Here is an 18,786-nt window from a genome sequence, read left to right on the forward strand (position 1 = left end):
TTACAGCTGGGAAAACAGAATGTATACAAGTGAGGGATGTAACTGAAACTAAAACTCCCAAGCTTTATTCAACAGAAATCAACACAAAAAGCTCAAAGAGCTCCATAGCACAATTATTGAAAGGAAGATGAAGACGGGTTGGGATTGAGAAGGATTAATCAATTGAAAGTAGAAAGCTAGATTAAGATCAGGAAGCATTTGCTTATGGGTTAGTAACTGTTAGTAACTGTTCTTTTGCTCAAATTACTACATGACTGCATTCCTATACGTGACAATAATTTGACCTTGACTGGGAGGCCAATATGATGATATTGTGGTGTTTTCTTCCTGGTATTGTTTTTTCATGCTTTTTGGGAAAACATAGGCTCTTAGTCTAACAGTGATTTTGAGCATGGACTTGAACGAGACTGCCTGTGTTTAATTAAGTCCTGACTTCACTACTTAATACTTGTGTGTTTTTAGGGAAGATGTTTAACCTCTCTTCGCCTCAGTTGCCTCGTCTGTAAAATGTGATAATAATAGTATCATGGTTAATAGCAGTACACCCACCTCTCAGGGTTGGAAGGATTCAGTGAGTTCATGTCCCTAAAGCACTAGAACAGTGTCTCTCAGTAACAACTGTAAGGATCAGAATTTTGCAACTCTGGCAGAGGGAACACTACTCAAAAAATAGAAATAACAACAAAAAAAGCAGTTATGTTTATCAAGCATTAGCCTTTTTTTTTTTTACAGATTGGTAGGAGTGAGCATCCTATGTTTTCTTTTGAGACCGGGTCTGGCTCTGTTGCCCAGGCTGGAGTGCAGTGGTGCAATCACGGCTCACTGCAGCTTTGACCTCCTGGGCTCAGGCAGTCCTCCCACCTCATCTTCCTGAGTAGCTGGGACCACAGGTGCATCATATCGTCCCATGTGCTTTTTTTATTTTATTTTATTTTTCATTGTATAGAGACAGGGTCTCACTATGTTGCCCAGGCTGGTCTCTAACTCCTGGGCTCAAGCAATTCTTCTGCCTTGGCCTCCCAAAGTTTTGGGATTACAGGCATGGACCACCACGCCCAGCCTTTTTTTTTTTTTTTTTTTTTAACCAAACTGCCTTTTCTTACACAAAACTAAAAATGATATCCTTGAAAGCATATAATCTTGCTACAGTTTTTACTATGAAGAGTTCTCCTTCATATGGTTATGGTTTTTAATTTGCAAGGATCCTGATTTTCTCTGTCCTAGTTTATACTGGCCCTGCTGCTTTCCACAGCATCCAGATGCCAGGATGACTATACAACAGCCGAGAAAGATGACAGAGGTGCAAAGGGCCACAGAAACCAGCCAAGTCTTTGAAGTCACAGATACCTCATCTTCATTCGCAGATGTGTGGTTTCTGCTACTGTATCCTTTGGTTTTGTTTAGTAATTGTTTGCTACTGTTGAGTCGGGGTGGAACAGGCACATGAGAAAGTTTTGTGTCTATGGGTACAAAGAAAGGAGAAATAGTCTTATTATCTGGATTGCTGATGAAATCAGTACTTGGTGACACCTTATTTATCTTTGTGGTAATGGACTCATTCAGGGAAATAAATCTTGCCCAAAAATCTGTGGTTAATTCCTTAGAATAACCAGTACTGTTTGTATTTACAACCAAATCTTGATGCGTGGTTGAGGATGGAGCCTCTGTGGATGGTGGCATACCATTTATCATGGTGGTTTGTTTATCTAAATTCATAGCTTTTAGAATCCTTAGTCTGTCCCATCTATTGGATGAAGAACGAGTGTTTAGATACGTGGGAGATTGTTCAAAAACCAGCAAATCCGGATCTATACCTGAAAAATAAATAAGGCATCATTCGTTTTATTTTTACTTTCAAAGCAAAAACCTTAAAGCACAGTTTGGAGAAGGGGTTGGCTTTTGTCACTATGAGTTATCGAACGAAGCTAAATTCACGTTCTACTACCACATACTTCTCAAGGGCTTCCAAACATACTGGCTACATTTGAATTTATCTTAACTTTCTAAAACACTTTTTTTTTAATGAACAAATTTGACTACACCCAAGGAGAAGGCTTTGTGTCTGTCAGGGTTTTTGTACAATAGTGAGTGTTACTTTGAGAGCTGTAGAAACAGTAATGATTTGAGACACAATATAGTGTTTATTATTTATTTATTTATTTATTTATTTTTTGAGACAGGGTCTTGCCCTATCACCCAGGCTGGAGTGCAGTGGTATGGTCTCAGCTCACCGCAACCTCTGCCTCCCAGGTTCAAGCAATCCTCTCACCTCAGTCTCCTGAGTAGCTGGGATTACAGGCATGCGCCACCACGCCCAGCTAATTTTTGTATTTTTTTTTGTAGAGATGGAGTTTTGCCATGTTGCCCAGGCTGGTCTCAAACTTGTGAGCTCAAGCGATTCTCCCGCCTCGGCCTACCAAAGTACTGGGGTTATAGGCAGGAGCCACTGCACCCAGCAATATAGCATCTTTAAATCAAGTTAAGCAAAATAGGGCCTGAGAAGGGTGACTATAAGCAAAATCATGAGCAAAGCCTATAGTCTCATCCCTTTTCGACCTCTGAGGGTCTTGCTTTGTCTTTAGTATTTTCTCCCTTGTATACTAACTCCTTTCCCTCTAACTTCAGACATGAACAAATACTGCTTTGTCTTTATAGTATAAAGAGAAAAAACTCTCAACAGCTGTCCAATGGTCCCTGCTGGTGATCTCTCTCTCTCTCTCTCTCTCTCTCTCTCTCTCTCTCTCTCTGTGCAAACATGCCAGCATCCGTTGCTTCTGAGGTAGTCAATTGTTTCCTTACTTCCTGATCACTCACATCACCTTGCTTTGGCTTCTCTCTTGTCCTTGATACTGCTGGCCACCTTCTTGTCTTCCTCCATGACTCCCTGGACCCCAGACCCCCTTGGCGTTTTCTGCCAGACTGCCTGCCTCTCATTTTTACTTTCTTTTGCTGGTTCTCTTGTACAATCTCACTGGTTGTGTGGTTTCCATAATCTTCAGTCCTTGGTTTTCAGCTGTATTTTCTCTTCACTGCCCCCGCCCCTCCAACACATACAAAGAGATTGTGCTCAATTGGCACCACTACATCAATGGTATTGAAACCCATATCAGTATGTTTTCCCCTCTTTCTTGAGCTCTGATCTCATTTATCCAGTCTTCTATTGGAGGTTTCCATCTGGACCTCTTACATTATCTCTTAATATGCCCAAAGCCAAAATCATTACCTCTGCCTCCTTGTCTCCTTCATTGGCATCATCATTCTTCCATCACCCACATGAAATCTACACTGTAAGGTGATTTTTTTTTAAGAGACAGCTGTTACTCAGGCTGGAGTGTGATAGGGCAATCATAACTAACTGTAACCTTGAACTCCTGGGCTCAAGTGATCCTCCCACCTCAGCCTCATGAGTACCTGGGACCAACCACAGGCACACACCACCTTGCCTGGCTAATTTTTTTTGTAGAGATGGGGGTCTCTCTGTGTTGTTCAGGTTGGTCTCGAACTCCTGGGCTCAAGTGATCCTCCTGCCTCAGCCTCCCAAAGTGCTGGACTTACAGGCGTGAGCCACTGCACTTGGGCCTGCAAAGTGATTTTGACTCCACTCACTTCATTTCCTTTTATTAAAAAGGTAATTAAGTCCTTATTCAATCTTCCCAATGCTCTGGTAATTATCCCTTCTCTTCATTTCAACTACAGTCACTTTGTGCAGACTTTAATGCTTCTCTGACTAGATTTTCTAATATGTACCTGCACATAATTTTCCTGGACTAGGACAAATAGATATCACTTCACATGTATTTTCATTAAATGCCCTTGTTCTCTGTTTCTGACAAAGTCAAATCAAAACTCTACTCTGTCCATGGCCCTTATGATACCTGTCCCTAACTTATCTTAGCCATATTTTCATTGCAACTACATGTCTCCTTATTGTGGCCAGATCTGTTTGCTTACTCTCCTGTGGCATAATATAGAACTCATTATCTTCTTCTGCCTGCCTTCTTCCATGAACCTCCGCTGAATACGCTGACTTTCACTAGCCTCCCCTTTGAAAGTTTGCACTGAGGCAGCTTCACATATTTTTGTATTTAGCTGTGTCTTAGCAATAATTGTAAGATTTGTCACATCATCTAGATTATAAAGGAACTTGAGGGCAGAGATATGGCTGCGATCTTACACAGTGTTGATTCTAGCCTGGAGCATCAGGTGTTCAATACATACAAACTGATAAAGAAATTTATCTCCTTTGCATTTTGATGTCAAAAATCTGTTCTTTTATGGTCACTAATTTACACCCTGATATCACATAAATGGGCATGAAACACTTATATTTCTAAAATAAAATACACTGGTTATCTTGGGACCAATGATATGCTAATGTATGTCAGCACATGGTGGTAGGTTTCCCTGAGCCCGACATCCCTCTTTTCCTAATCCTGTGTGCAGTGTCCATGGCCCTCAAAACTGCCATTTAGCATTTTCTTTATCTCCTAGTGGCCCCTCAGCCACCACAGGACCTTTTTTTTTTTTTTTTTGAGGCAGAGTCTTGCTCTGTCACCATGCTGGAGTGCAGTGGCGTGATCTCGGCTCACTGCAATCTCCGCCTCCCAGGTTCAAGCGATTCTCCTGCCTCAGCCTCCTGAGTAGCTGGGACTACAGGTGTGCGCCACCACGCACAGCTAATTTTTATATTTTTGGTAGAGACAGGGTTTCAGTATGTTGGCCAGGATGGTCTCAATCTCTTGACCTCGTGATCTGCCCACCTTGGCCTCCCAAGTGCTGGGATTACAGACATGAGCCACCACGCCTGGCCGAGAAACGCTTCCTTTGGCTTTGCTAAGAGTTCTTGAGATTCATGAAATACAGTGGGTAAGCTCTTGTTCAATCATGTATGATTTATAATCTGGAGTGAACTCTTTGCTGAACACATCAAACTAAAGAGAATTTTTTCAGTTTTCTGTCCTAGACATCCAAAATTTTTCCCAAGTTCACTGGAAAATAATGATTTTAGGGACTCACATATGGCTATTGCCAGCCAGTTTCTCAGTTTTATGCCTCTACTAGAATATCGCCAGCATTCTTTTAAAGTCTTGAAATATGTAATCATTACCGTCTGTTATGTTGTACAAAATGGCACTGGTTCCAGGCTCTAATATACAGCTCTCCAGTGTCGGGCAGTGAACATGGAGGCAGTTGATATTGTCATGAATAGGATTGTGGTAGAAGACAGCCAGGTTACAGGAAACTGAAAGGGAAACAAGCGAAGTACATGTGTGGATGATCTCAATTTCCACCAGTTTCATGAACTCTGAGTAACTTATATTTGTTTCAGGAATACTGGATTAACAGTATTTTTCAGGGCAATGTGCAGACATTTTGCAGAACGTTTATAAACTATTGTAACTGCTTCTGTGAATATGGAAAATACTTTTTTTTATTTTTTGAGACAGGGTCTCGCTCTGTCACTCAGGCTGGAGTGCAGTGGTGCTCACTGCAGCCTAGACCTCCTGGGTCTGAGCAATCCTTCCACCTCAGTCTCCCAAATAGCTAGGACTAGAGGCACACATCATCATGCTGGGCTAATTTTTGTATTTTTTGTAGAGGCAGGGTTTCACCACGTTGCCCAGGCTGGTCTCAAACTCCGGAGCTCAAGCAATCTGCCTCCCCCAAAGCTGGAATTACAGGGAGGAGCCACCACACCCAGCCAGAAAATGTCTTTTTAAAAGAAAATACTGATTTTCTCAAAGTAATCTTTCATACTTTCCATCCCACACAGGATATTTGGAATCATTCATTATTTCCGGGTCCCAGAATTTTGTGTTCATGAAAAGTTAGATTAGCTACAAAAACCTCTGGGGTCCTGGCGTGGTGGCTCATTCCTGTAACCCCACCGCTTTGGGAGGCCGAGGGGGGTGGATAACCTGAGGTTGGGAGTTCGAGACCAGCCTGACCAACATGGAGAAACCCCGTGTCTACTAAAAATACAAAATTAGCCAGGCATGGTGGCGCATTCCTGTAATCCCAGCTACTCAAGAGGCTGAGGCAGGAGAATTGCTTGAACCCAGGAGGTTGCAGTGAGCCGAGATTGCACCATTGCACTCCAGACTGGGCAACAAGAGCGAAACTCCGTCTCAAAAAACAACAATAACAACAACAACAAAAAACCCTGGGGATTTATATATCAGGTTTCTAGGCACAGTGTCCTCTCAGAATACTAAGGGGCTGGGGGTCACCAGAGAAAGAAATAGAAAAATACACAGACAAATGCTGTAAAGAAGAAGAGGGAGTAGTGGGAAGGGCAAAAGAGTAATACCTGAGCGGCCCAGATGGTGGAAAGGCCACAGGTTGTGTGAGCATCACCTTGCCCTGACTGCAGGTGTGCACTGTCCCCACATGCAAAACCACATCCAAGGAAAAGCCTAATCAGTGTCATTTAAAGAGGCAGGGACTGGACAAGCAGGGATGCTAGCAGGCAGAATTCTAGCAGGTGGGGACACACTACTGGCTCATGCTGTCTTTCCTTTTCTAAGCAAATTTGCTTTTTAAAACATGTTCTCTGGCCAGGCGCAGTGTCTCACACCTGTAATCCCAGCACTTTGGGAGGCCAAGGTGGTGGATCACTTGAGGTCAGGAGTTCGAGACCAGCCTGGCCAACATGGCGAAACGTCATCTCTACTAAAAAAAAAAATACAAAAATTGGCTGGGCATGGTGGCACGCACCTGTAATCCCAGCTACTCAGGAGGCTGAGGCATGAGAATCACTTGAACCCAGGAGGCAGAGGTTGCAGTGAGCTGAGATCACGCCACTACACTCCAGTCTGGGCAACAGAATAAGACTCTGTCTCAAAAAAAAAAAAAAAAAAAAAAAGAAAAGAAAAAGAAAAAAGAAAAAGAAAATAGTTCTCTGACAGAGGAAGAGAAGACTTAAAAACAAAAAAGTTTCCTTAGTTCTGGAAAACCTGAAGCAGATTTGTATAATGCAAATCTTCAGTCTACCCTCACAAAAGTGCAACATAGATTTTACTTCTGCTGCAGTGCAGTAGAGACTATGTGATATGAAATATCCATTGGCCCAAAAGGTATTAACTTTTTTTTTTTTTTTTCAGTCACCCAGACTGGAGTGAAGTGGCGCAATCTTGGCTCAATGCAACTTCCGCCTCCTGGGTTCAAGCGATTCTCCTGCCTTAGCCTCCCGAGTAGCTGAGATTACAGGCGTGCACTACCACGCCTGATTAATTTTTGTATTTTTAGTGGAGATGGATTTCACCATGTTGTCCAGGCTGGTCTCAAACTCCTAACCTCAAGTGATCTGCCTGCCTCGGCCTCCCGAAGTGATGGGATTACAGGCATGAGCTACCCGCCAAGATATCAACTTCTTTAATAAAATAAGATTACAGAAGGCTAGCGTCTGATGACCAGATCTCAAAGCATGCCTAAAGCTGTGGATCTGCTGCTAGCAGAACCTGTACTGCTTCTGTGTAAGGTGAACTGTGAGGAGTTACATCTCCATCATTACTTCTAGGACATCCTCATGTTGCCGCACTCTATTTTTCCAGGAGAAAGAATAAGACAAAAATTAGTTAATAATACATTGCTAATACATTACACATTACAAACACATTCCCTGAGAACTGTGCTGTAAAGTTTAAGGGAAAGAAAAACTATTCGAACTTAAGACTTTTAAATTTCTGATGAGAAAGTAGTTGATTCTGTAGAGGACAATTTTGAAACATGTTTTACATTCCTTGTATACATTTCGGCATCCCAGCTCTGAGCAGGATTGTGGCATTTTAAAGTTATGGCTTCCGGCTAATAACTGGAATATGCCTTCCTGTTCTTTCTTGTTCTGAAGGAAGAAAGCCACAACTGGGAAGTTACACGGGCTTTAAAATCATGGGATTGCCCTATATGCTTACAGTATCCCCGACAGTCCAAAGGCCAGAGCTTCTCTGCTGTGGAGTCAGGTAAATTCATGATACGGGAAAATTCAAGAAAGTGTCCTGCCCCTCCACTGTCTCCCCTCAGTGAGGCCTTACGGGAGTTAAAAGCATCTGGAAGGTGGAAATCTGGATTGGCTATCTTTTCAAAAAGATTTCCTCTTATTAAATTAATTACTGTAGCTCCAATTTTCATCTCAAAAATCTTACATACATAATCTTACATACACAAAAATCTTACATACGTAATTGGGCAAGAGGCATTGGAAGTGAACAAGTTGATATGAAACCACGGAAAGAAAGTGTGGAACAGCCAAGGGAATTATTTTAAAGTGCTGTGTTGCTTTTGCTGTTTATTTTCAAGTAGCATTAAAATCTTGGAAAAATGAAAAAGAAATGAAAGAAGTCTTTTGGCAATTATAACTTGAAATCCTGCAATAATAAAATAAACATTCCTAATTGCAGGTCTTCATCATATTATATGGATGAAGTCTACACCCAGATTCCATATGACAGACAAAACATCTATGAGGAATATTTGGAAATATGATTTTGGGGCGGGTATTTGACATGTATCTCCCTATTTCTTTCAAAACATGAATCGCACTCTAAATTGTTTTTTAATACATTCCACATTTGGTAAACCCAAGTCAGCACATTTTAGTTTAGTTGTGTGTGTGTGTGTGTGAGAGAGAGAGAGAGAGAGAGAGAGACAATCTCGCTCTGTTGCCCAGGCTGGAGTGCACTGGTGTGATCTCGGCTCACTGCAACCTCTGCCTCATGGGTTCAAGCGATTCTACAAACTCAGCCCCCCGAGTAGCTGGGATTACAGGCGCCCGCCACCACCCCTGGCTAATTTTTGTATTTTTAGTAGAGAGGGGGTTTCACCATGTTGGCCAGGTTGGTCTCCAACTCCTGACCTCGGGTGATCCACCCACCTCGGCCTCCCAAAATTCTGAGATTACAGGCATGAGCCACCGCACCTGGCCCAGCACATTAAAAAAAATTCGATATGATACTAGTATCACCAGAATGTACTTTGAAAGGGAAATTATAATAAATATTTGACTGGGTGCAGTGGTTCACATCTGTAATCCCAGCACTTTGGGAGGCTGAGGCAGGAGGATCACTTGAGTCCAGGAGTTTGAGACCAGCCCAGGCAACATAGTGAGACTCTGTCCCTAAAAATTTAAAATAAAATGAGAAATAAATAAATATTTTTAAAATCATATATATTTTGAGCTGTAAAAATATTGTAAATTAACCTTGGGGGAAATATTTTCATTTAGCATTTTGGTGAAGAAAAGAGGATTCTGTTTCCTATAGGTGCTATCAAATTCTGGGTCATTATTAGGTCTGTAAATAGAGCCTGCTCTGGCCCAGACTGTGAAATCAGTTTCACTGGCTCTCTTTCGTCTCCCTCTCTCTCCCACACCCTAGGGCATCTTCTCTAGTCCTTTACAACTGTTTACTGGCCTCTGCCTAGGGCTCCTCACTTAGGGCTTCATCCTTGGAAGTTTCTTCTTATTTTTGCCCAAGCATATCATGAATACTTACCATCCTTCCGAAGACAGCAGCTCCTACTGCACTTCTGGCCAGTGCTTTCAGAATAATACTTCAAGAACTGGGCTCCCAGCTTTTGAGACTCCTCCAGATTGATTAGAAGACCTGGGAAGCGACGGATCCAGCAGTCTCTGTAAAAAATTGTGGGTGAGCAGAGAGAGTCTGCTGTCCACCCCATGCTTAGGAGCAATATCACGTTCACTGCTACCACTGCCACATGCATTTTTCCTGTATGAAGGAGAACTCGAAGATAAGTCTGATTTCCAGACAGAAGCCGAACACTGGAGTTTAGGACAGTCTCTGGAATGTCAGAGGTGTTGTTAAGGGAGAGCTTCCTTGCAGCTTTTCTGGAGAGTCACTTTCTAGCAAATAAGACCGACCACTCTTTGACTGCACATTGATTTTTCTTTTCTTTCTTCCCGAGCCCCAGGTGAACATTTGATTTGCTGGCATTCTTTCTGAACACTTTCCAGGCTATTTCAATCCCGTCCCTTAGCATCTTAAGACGTGCATTCTGTTTTCTGCTTTTCTTCTTTCTCTGAAAGTGAATAATCACAGACACCTTTTGCTAAGTAAATATAAAGACAAGTGGAAACTTTAGTCAAGAGGCTTTCTGAGGGAAACAATAAGTTAGTCACTTGACGTCAGATAAAGGAAGTATCCATTTCATCATAAACAAGACATGATTTTGTGAGGGCACTTCTGTTTGATTTTTAAAGAACTTGTGATTGCAGATTGTTTTTTAAAAAATCATCTCTATTTCTTTGAATTTAAGTTCTGGCATTCAGCTTCACCAAAAATAACTATTTTGCACTGGTTTGGGTTTTCATTCTTACTGAAAAAAAAACCTTGGCCAGGCACAATGGCTCACACCTGTAATCTCAACACTTTGGGAGGCTGAGGTGGGAGATTGCTTGAGCCTGGGAGGTAGAGGTTGCAGTGAGCCGAGATGACACTACTGCACTCCAGCCTGGGTGACAGAGCGAGACCCTGTCCCAGAAAAACCAAACCAAACAAACAAACAAAAAACACTAGGAAAATGGTGAAATCTTTTTAAATTTCTAAATAGTAATAAAATCATTTCAATTGCAACACCCAAACATTTGAAAAGGCAGTGAAAATGAACTGTTGCTTTTGTGAAAGTTGTGGGTTTCAAATCCTGTGACATCCAAGGTGACAAATTAGCTCAAAGCATAAAACTGTTGCTTTTTTGTATCCAATTTTATATGAAGCATTAGTGATAATCAGCTTTTGGTACAAAGCACTCTACTGTTTCTTTTAAAGAAGAGAAACTTTCTAATCTGTGATCTGTATTTCTTTTATACCTTTTTCTACAATGACTCATTCACCTTCTTGACACAAAAATCATTAGCATTCTTTGAACGTTCATCTCTTCATCTGTTTCCTAATAATAGTCAATCTAGTTATTACTTATCTTTTTATTTTTAGAAACATGATAATAATTGATAATGAAAAAGGAAAGTAGTTAAGACTGAATAGCTTTAAAGATGAAACACTTCATTTTCTTCTGAGCAAAAATTATATTATGCACTAACTCCTACCCTTGCCTAAGCCACATAGAATACACAAAATGATAAATATTTCATTCTAATGAACTTCTTACAGAAAGCAAATTTCAGTTGCTTACCTGCAAAGACTCAGACGGTTCCATCTGTTTGAAGGGATAGGGAAGAAAGGTTTTATAATGGCAACGGAAGGAAGGGAAAGGATGAGTAACAAAAAATTACTCTCGATATTTTATGAGATTCCATGGCTATTTCTCTTAGAAAATGCCCTCGAGACATAAACAGGAAGGTCTACTCTCTAATCTTATAATCTTCAAGTCTTTGAGTCATATTAAGTATAGGTTCTTTTGTGTGCTATATAATTCTTTGAAGTTCCTGTATTCCTTTCAGGGCTAATGGAACAAGCCATAATTGTTTAACCCTTTTGCTGTCAGATTATATTTAAATAAAGATCAAAGTTTCATTTTAAAGGATCTACAAGTCTTGGCCAGGCGGGGTGGCTAATGCCTATAATCCCAGCACTGTGGTAGGCTGAGGCAGGAGGACTGCTTGAGCCTAGGAGTTCGAGACCAGCCTGGACAGCACAGGGAGACAGGGTCTCTACTAACTACCTACCTACCTACCTACCTAACTACCTAACTAACTAACTAAAGCCCTGCAGGGGCTGGTGCTATTAAGAAACAAAAAACAAACAAACAAAAAAAGGATCTACAAGTCTCAATGTAAAAGCATGCTTTAAATTTTGTAAAACTTTTTCTGGAGATTGCATAAAGTCTGGAAATGGATAACTTCTTGGGGCCAAGTATTTTAAAAAGAAATGGTAGAAACTGGAATGCAGAGGTAGAGGGAGGCATACATAACAATCTCAAAACTTGTCCCTGTGCGCTGAAATTGCAGAAACCAGGAAGCAATGCAACTGAATCAAAAGTTGTTATAAGGCCTTGTTATCAAATACCCAGAACCACTACACTGTTGCAATGTGGAATACATTATATTTGTTTCCAATAGGGTGCTCTTGCTCTGCAGAGGGGTTCACAAATGTGATTTGTACTTTAAAAGTCATGACAGCCTGATTCAGTAGCTGTTGAGTGGAGAGTGACATTCTTATTTTTACAAGAGTCCCAGGTGATTTCCTAAGATGTTTGGGAAACACTGATATAGATAGATGAGTGAAATAAATGGAAGTTTTCCCTAAGCAAGAATTCTCAACCTAATTAACTAGAACCATTTTAAGACCATATACTACTTTTATCTCATTTAAATTACTCCATAAGCTTTGATGAAAGGAAGACACTTCAGTTTTGCTCGTTAAAAAACAGAAATAGGCCAGTCATGGTGGCTCATGCCTGTAATCCCAGCACTTTGGGAGGCTGAGATGGGCGGATGACTAGAGGTCAGGAGTTTGAGACAAATGTGGCCAATATGGTGAAACCTCATCTCTACTAAAAATACAAAAATTAGCTGGGTGTGGTGGCGCACGCCTGTAATCCCAGCTACTCGGGAGGTTGAGGCAAGAGAATCACTTGAACCTGGGCAGCGGAGGTTGCAGTGAGACGAGATTGCACCACTGCACTCTAGCCTGGGAGACACAGCAAGGCTCCGTCTCAAAAAAACCAAAAAACAAAAAAACAAAAAAACCCCCAGAAATAAAGTTGTTTTAGGAATATTGAAGAACTGAAAAAACAAAGAGAAATAATTTTTAAATGGTAGTGAAGTAATAGCATAGCTTTAGTAAATTCAAGACATTTGGAAAACAGTCAATATTTCACCTTTAATTAATTATTTATTTATTTTTTGAGACTGAGTCTCACCCTGTTGCCCAGGCTTGAGGGCAGTGATGCAATCTTGGCATACTGCAACCTCCGCCTTCCAGGTTCAAGCTATTCTCCCGTCTCAGCCTCCCGAATAGCTGGGATTACAAACTGCAGCACCATGCCTGGCTAATTTTTGTATTTTTAATAGAGATGGGGTTTCACCATGTTGGCCAGGCTGGTCTTAAACTCCTGACCTTAAGTGATCTGACCGCCTAGGCCTCCAAAAAGTGCTGGGGTTGCAAGTGTGAGCCACCGTGCCTGGTCACCTTTATTTTAAAATTGCAAGTTGTTTTATTTACTTATGTTTCCATTTCATTTGCTGATAAAATTAATAAAAATTATTTTTTAAAAAATGGTACCTGAAAAATTTAAATGTTTTTTCTTTAAAAATGTTTTTGCTTCTATTAAATCGACATATGTTCACTTTAATAATTCAAATCATATAGAAAAATACAAAAAGAGAAACTATTCAAGCACTTACCATCTTAATAAACATCTTTCTGGATATTGTTATTTAAAAAAAAATGAACTGTCAAAATACAAAATTACAATAAATTTAGTTTAAAGACCTTAATTGGCTTTTATTTGTGATTCCAGAATAGGGCAACACCTCATTCTATAAAATCCAATACACTGAGCAGAGGAGGTGGCTTTGTTGATGGAAAAAGAGCTGAGGAAAGCAGAAATAGAAAATAAAAAGCAGGTGCCGAGCACGGTGGCTCACGCCTGTAATTCCAGCACTTTGGGAGGCTGAGGCGGGCAGATCACGAGGTCAGGAGATCGAGACCATGCTGGCTAACATGGTGAAACCCCGTGTCTACTAAAAATACAAAAAAATTAGCTGGGTGTGGTGGCAGGTGCCTGTAGTCCCAGCTACTGGGGAGGCTGAGGCAGGAGAATGGCGTGAACCCGGGAGGCGGAGCTTGTAGTGAGCCGAGATCGCGCCACTGCACTCCAGCCTGGGCGACAGAGCGAGACTCCTGTCTCAAAATAAATAAATAAATAAATAAAAAAGATTACTTTCCTTGTAAAGGTTAAAGCAGAGGGCACTGCCTTATCATGCTGGTTAAAAGCGGCCTGTCTGGGGATTTGGTTATTATCTCTCTCCTGAGTTTTTCAAAGATCAGATACAGATCTTGGTTCTGGCTTGGTGGCATCATGGAACATCACCATGAGTAACTCCATTTTGGTTTCATCTGTTGGGGCTAGTGCAGGAGCTCATTTCAAACCAATGGTCTTGGCTGGTGCGGTGGCTCACACCTATAATCCCAACACTTTGTAAGGTCGAAGAGGGAGAATTGCTTTGAGCCCAGGAGTTTTGATATCAGCCTGGAAAACATAGGGAGAGCCTGTCTCTACAAAATTTTAAAAAATTAGCCAGGTTGAGGTGGGGCCCGTGAGGTTGAGGCTGCAGTGAACTGTGGTTGTGCCACTGCACTCCAACTTGGGCAACAAAGCAAGACCCTGTCTCAAATAAATAATAAACAAACCAATGGTCTATTCATTTTATTTATTTTTAAATTTTTTTGTAGAGACGAGGTCTCACTATGTTGCCCAGGCTGGCCTCAAACTCCTGGCTTGCGCAATCCTCCTGCCTTGGCCTCCCAAAGTGCTGGGATTACAGGAATCAGTCACTGCACTGGCCTCCTATAAATTTTATTTTACAGTATATAGGTTTACATAAATGGAATCATACTGTTCCAAAATCTGTTTTTTTTTTAAACTTAATGTAAAATATATTTTTCCGCCAGGCATGGTGGCTCACGCCTGTAATCCCAGCACTTTGGGAGGCCAAGGTGGGCGGATTACCTGAAGTTGGGAGTTGAAGACCAGCCTGGCCAATATGGTGAAAACCCGTTTCTACTAAAAATACAAAAATTAGCCAGGCGTGGTGGCAGACACCTGTAATCCCAGCTACTTGGGAGGCTGAGACAGGAGAATGGCTTGAACCCAGGAGGCCGAGGTTGCAATGAGCTGAGATCACACCACTGCACTCCAGCCTGGGCAACAAGAGCGAGACTCTGTCTCAAAAAAAAAAAAAAAAAAAAGTATATTTTTCAGTGATCCTAAAGAAAGATCTACACAAAAACTTCTAATGGCTCTTTGGTATTTCATTCTACCATACCAAAATTTACTCTGCACTTCAGTTTCCTCAGGTGTAAAATATAAAAACAGTACTGTAATCCATGTAAAGCACTTACAACAGTGCCTGGCACATGCTAAACACTCAATACATATTAGCTACTATTATTATACATTATATTGTTTTCCAATTTTTTGTTATTAAAAGCAATACTGTGATAAACATCTTGTACTAAGATTTTTTTCTACTTGCTATTTCAAAAGGGATATTTTCCATAAATTCTTTAAAATATGACCTACTTTAGCTGGGTGTAGTGGCTCATGCCTGTAATCCCAGCACTTTGGGAGGCTGAGGAGGGAGCATTACTTGTACCCAGGAGTTCAAGACCAGCCTGGGCAACATGGTGAAACCCCGTCCCCACAAAAATGTAAGAATTAACTGGGCATAGTGGCGCATGCCTGTAATCTCAGCTACTTGGGAGGCTGAGGCGGGAGGAGCACTTGAACCTGGGAGGCCCCTGGGAGGAGCACTTGAACCTGGGAGGCTTCATTGAGCCGTAATAGTGCCACCGCACTCCAGCCTGAATGGCAGAGTGAGACCCTGTCTAAAAAAATAAAAAATAATAAAAAAAAATTACCTAACTCTATTTGACCATTACGCTTTTGTAAAACTATCTGCTTTACAGATAGTACCACAAAGCTGGTTTTTATTATTCAATGATCAGTCAATAACAGATCTATAAAATTATACCTCCAGTTATATAAAGCAATATTTTCAGGAAGCCTAGGAATAATTTTAGGTCTTTTTAAAATAAAGGAGTTTATATTGCTCTGACTTTGCATTTCTAGCTTAACAGAAAACTTACTGTGTAATTTACTAAAATGATTTGATCATTTAAGATGCTCCCAATCCTAAATAATGTTATTATCATATTGGGAGCCAAAAAAACTCACAAGATCAATGCCCAGTATTGTGAGACTAATACCCCAGACTCCCTGTCCAACCTCATCTTACCCTGATAATGTTACTGTGCTTGAATTGCCTTTCTAATGCACATCATTCTTTGAGCATGATTTTTTTGGTCTGTTTTAAAAAGGCAAGAAAATACCAGTCTGAGGCATATCTATGACGGCTGGGAAACAAAAGCATCCATTGGTGAAAGATTCAAGAGACAGATGAGAGACTGAGAGCCTGTTCTTTGTGGCTGACCCACTGAATCTGGCATTGTTGCCGGTTGAGGCACAGAAAAATCGTAGGTCCAAGCCTCTTTGATACAGGGGACGCGTCCCAGCAAAATTCCCCAGCCTGATGCTTAATACTGGATGTTACACTCTACCATCCCAAAGAAGCTGCTAAATGTTTGATCACCCACTCCACCTCCTGCTCCAAAGCTTATTGTGTCTCACTGCACCCTCATAGAGAATGGAAGTGTGAAGGGTTGATGTGAAAATGGAGTTTTATCAGTAACGATTTAAAGGCCAGGTGAAACAAGGTGAAGAGATGAATGTTTTTTATAGAATTCAAGAAAACAGCTAAGTAAGTCATAGATCCATTTTTATTTCCTTCATTTTTTTCCAGGGAGGCCAGAATCTACTAGAACATTTTCTATGTCTTTTATTTTTTAGTTCCTTATTCCTAGCATTATTATAAAGAAAATAGGCCAGGCACAGTAGTGCTTTGAGAGGCCAAGGCAGCAGGATCACTTGGGGTGGCAGGATCCCTTGGGGCCAGGAGTTTGAGGTCTGTCCTGGGAAAGGTAGCAAGACCCTATCTCTATGGAAAAAAAAAATGCATTTTTTTGCTGGGCATGGAGGCTCACACCTGCAATCCCAACACTTCGGGAGGCTGAGGTGGGTGGATCACGTGAGGTCGGGAGTTCGAGACCAGCCTGACCAACATGGTGAAACCCCGTATCTACTAAAAATACAAAATTAGCCGGGCGTGGTGGCTCATGCTTGTAATCCCAGCTACTCCGGAGGGTGAGGCAGGAGAATCACTTGAACCCGGGAGGTGGAGGTTGCCAAAAGCTGAGATTGCACCATTGCACTCCAGCCTGGGCAACAAGAGGGAAACTCCATCTCAAGAAAAAAAAAAAAAAAAAATGCATTTTTTTTCTAAAAAATAAAAAGATAAACCTCCTTTCCAAAGTAATAATAATAAACAAAGTAAAAGATGACAACAACACCTCTCTGTGAAGCAGCTAAATTACACAGTAAGAACCACAAATGTAACCAAACTATGTTGAAAGGATCTCATGTTTCACCTTTGACTTTCTTTAGTTCTCTGGTTTTTAACCCTTTCCCCTTCCTAACATAAAATGTTAGCATGGTAGGATGTATCTTCTTTAAATAGGGGAAATGTACTTATGAAGAAGATATTATTTAACAACCTGTCATTCAAGAAGAAAGCTGAAGCTTGTAATAAAAAAAAAAAAAAAAAATCCAAACACATATTCTCTCCAAGTTAAGGACTGTTTATCATAGGTGGTTCTCAAATCTTGGTTTGCGGGAAGTTTTCAAGGTTTTGTTTTTGTTTTGTAAGATAAGCATGAACACACCCTCTGCTTCCTCCCAATCCTTCTCCCTTCTCCTACCCAAAGATAACCCTAACTATATTTCTTCCCCCACCCCCTTCCTGGGATGAATTCATTAGCAACACAAAAAGTCCTTCCTATTATTATTCGGGGTGGGCCTTCTAATTGCAATGTTCAGTGAGAGAACATAGGAAACAAGTGGCCTCTCTTTTCCGAGACGGAGTCTCGCTCTGTCGCCCAGGCTGGAGTGCAGTGGCGCGATCTTGGCTCACTGCAACCTCCGCCTCCCAGGTTCTAGCAATTCTCCTGCCTCAGCCTCCCGAGTAGCTGGGATCACAGGCGCGTGCCACCACGCCCGGCTAATTTTTGTATTTTTAGTAGAGACGGGGTTTCACCATGTTGGCCAGGCTGCTCTTGAACTCCTGACCTCGTGATCTGCCCACCTGGGCCTCCCAAAGTCATGGGATTACAGGCGTGAGCCACCGCGCTCAGCCAAACTGCATGTGTGGTCTCTCTTAATAGTCCTCAGATGATGGGGGCAGGGTAGGTGGAGAAAGGGGGTGACAAGAAAAGCTACCTCTTGCAGACATTTATGAGCCGATTTTGTCAGATCTTTTGCGCCAGGATAACATTCCGTAATGGCTAGTCCAACCAGACTGAAGTAGAAAAGCAATGGCTCATAGAAAACATGGTTTAAAACCAGAAGCCACGTGATGTAACTTTATTTAGTCGGGCTGCGCTTTCATCTTTCTTTTAATAACTTAAGGAGAATAACGGGCCCCAGTGGCAAATGCAAGCTCCCCTGCCTCTCAACCCAATTCTTCTGAGAACCTGCTGCCATGTGCCTGGACCTCCTGTAAGATGGCTCCTACGCGACCACCTCACCAGAGAATCAGCCCTACCTGCCACCAACATGTCCACAGATCGCCTGCGTGCCTCAGCCCACTGACACTCGATGCCGGACTGGGCCAGAAGGACGACCCCATATTGGATGCCTTTTTGTCTCCCTGGACCAGAGACTCCATCCTTCCCTTTCCTCCCAAGCTCATTTCTTTTTCTTTAGCCCGTGTAAAGCAGCGTGGGAGAGAAAACTAATTTCTTCTCCCTGGGGTACCCCGGAGCATCACTGCAGCCCCCGGCAGGCGGCGGAGCCGGCGCGCCCCGGGCGTGCGGAGAGGCTGCGGGGACGCGCGCCTTCCGCCTCCCGCAGCTGCGCGTCCGCAGCCGAGGCGCCCAGGCCCGCAGCCGAGGCGTCCAGGCCCGCAGCCTCCCGGGCCTCCCCGAGAGCCGGATCCAGCCGGCAGGTCAGGCCGGCGGCTGGGGTCCCGCGGGC

The 18,786-nt window shown here is 42.1% G+C and overlaps 1 protein-coding gene across 2 annotated transcripts; it reads right to left on the reverse strand.

The window, feature by feature from the left end:
- Positions 1 to 199: 199 nt before the first annotated feature.
- On the reverse strand, positions 200 to 18,566 carry MANSC4 (MANSC domain containing 4). Of its 2 annotated transcripts, XM_054442932.2 has the most exons (6): positions 18,356 to 18,566; positions 11,146 to 11,169; positions 9,492 to 10,035; positions 5,108 to 5,242; positions 1,683 to 1,814; positions 953 to 1,460 (listed from the first exon to the last, which is right to left on the reverse strand). In XM_054442932.2, the coding sequence occupies exons 3-6, from the start codon at positions 9,718 to 9,720 to the stop codon at positions 1,156 to 1,158; spliced, it is 801 nt and encodes a 266-aa protein (XP_054298907.1). In that variant the 5' UTR covers positions 9,721 to 10,035; positions 11,146 to 11,169; positions 18,356 to 18,566; the 3' UTR covers positions 953 to 1,155. The 2 variants fall into 2 exon arrangements, with proteins under 2 accessions (XP_054298905.1, XP_054298907.1); XM_054442930.2 differs by having other exon boundaries at positions 200 to 1,814.
- Positions 18,567 to 18,786: the final 220 nt, after the last annotated feature.

This window comes from Pongo pygmaeus, chromosome 10 (genome assembly GCF_028885625.2).
Source record: "Pongo pygmaeus isolate AG05252 chromosome 10, NHGRI_mPonPyg2-v2.0_pri, whole genome shotgun sequence".
NCBI lineage: Eukaryota > Metazoa > Chordata > Mammalia > Primates > Hominidae > Pongo > Pongo pygmaeus.

Bases quoted from the DNA above. Each gene is read 5' to 3' on its own strand.
- MANSC4 (XM_054442930.2), bottom strand. From the start codon at position 9,720: ATGCATGTGGCAGTGGTAGCAGTGAACGTGATATTGCTCCTAAGCATG. The intron at 5,243-9,491 runs GTAAGTATTCAT...TTTCCCTTTCAG, and splicing joins CTGCTGTCTTCGGAAGGATG to TTTCCTGTAACCTGGCTGTC. The intron at 1,815-5,107 runs GTAATGATTACA...TTTATTTTTCAG, and splicing joins TTTGTACAACATAACAGACG to GTATAGATCCGGATTTGCTG.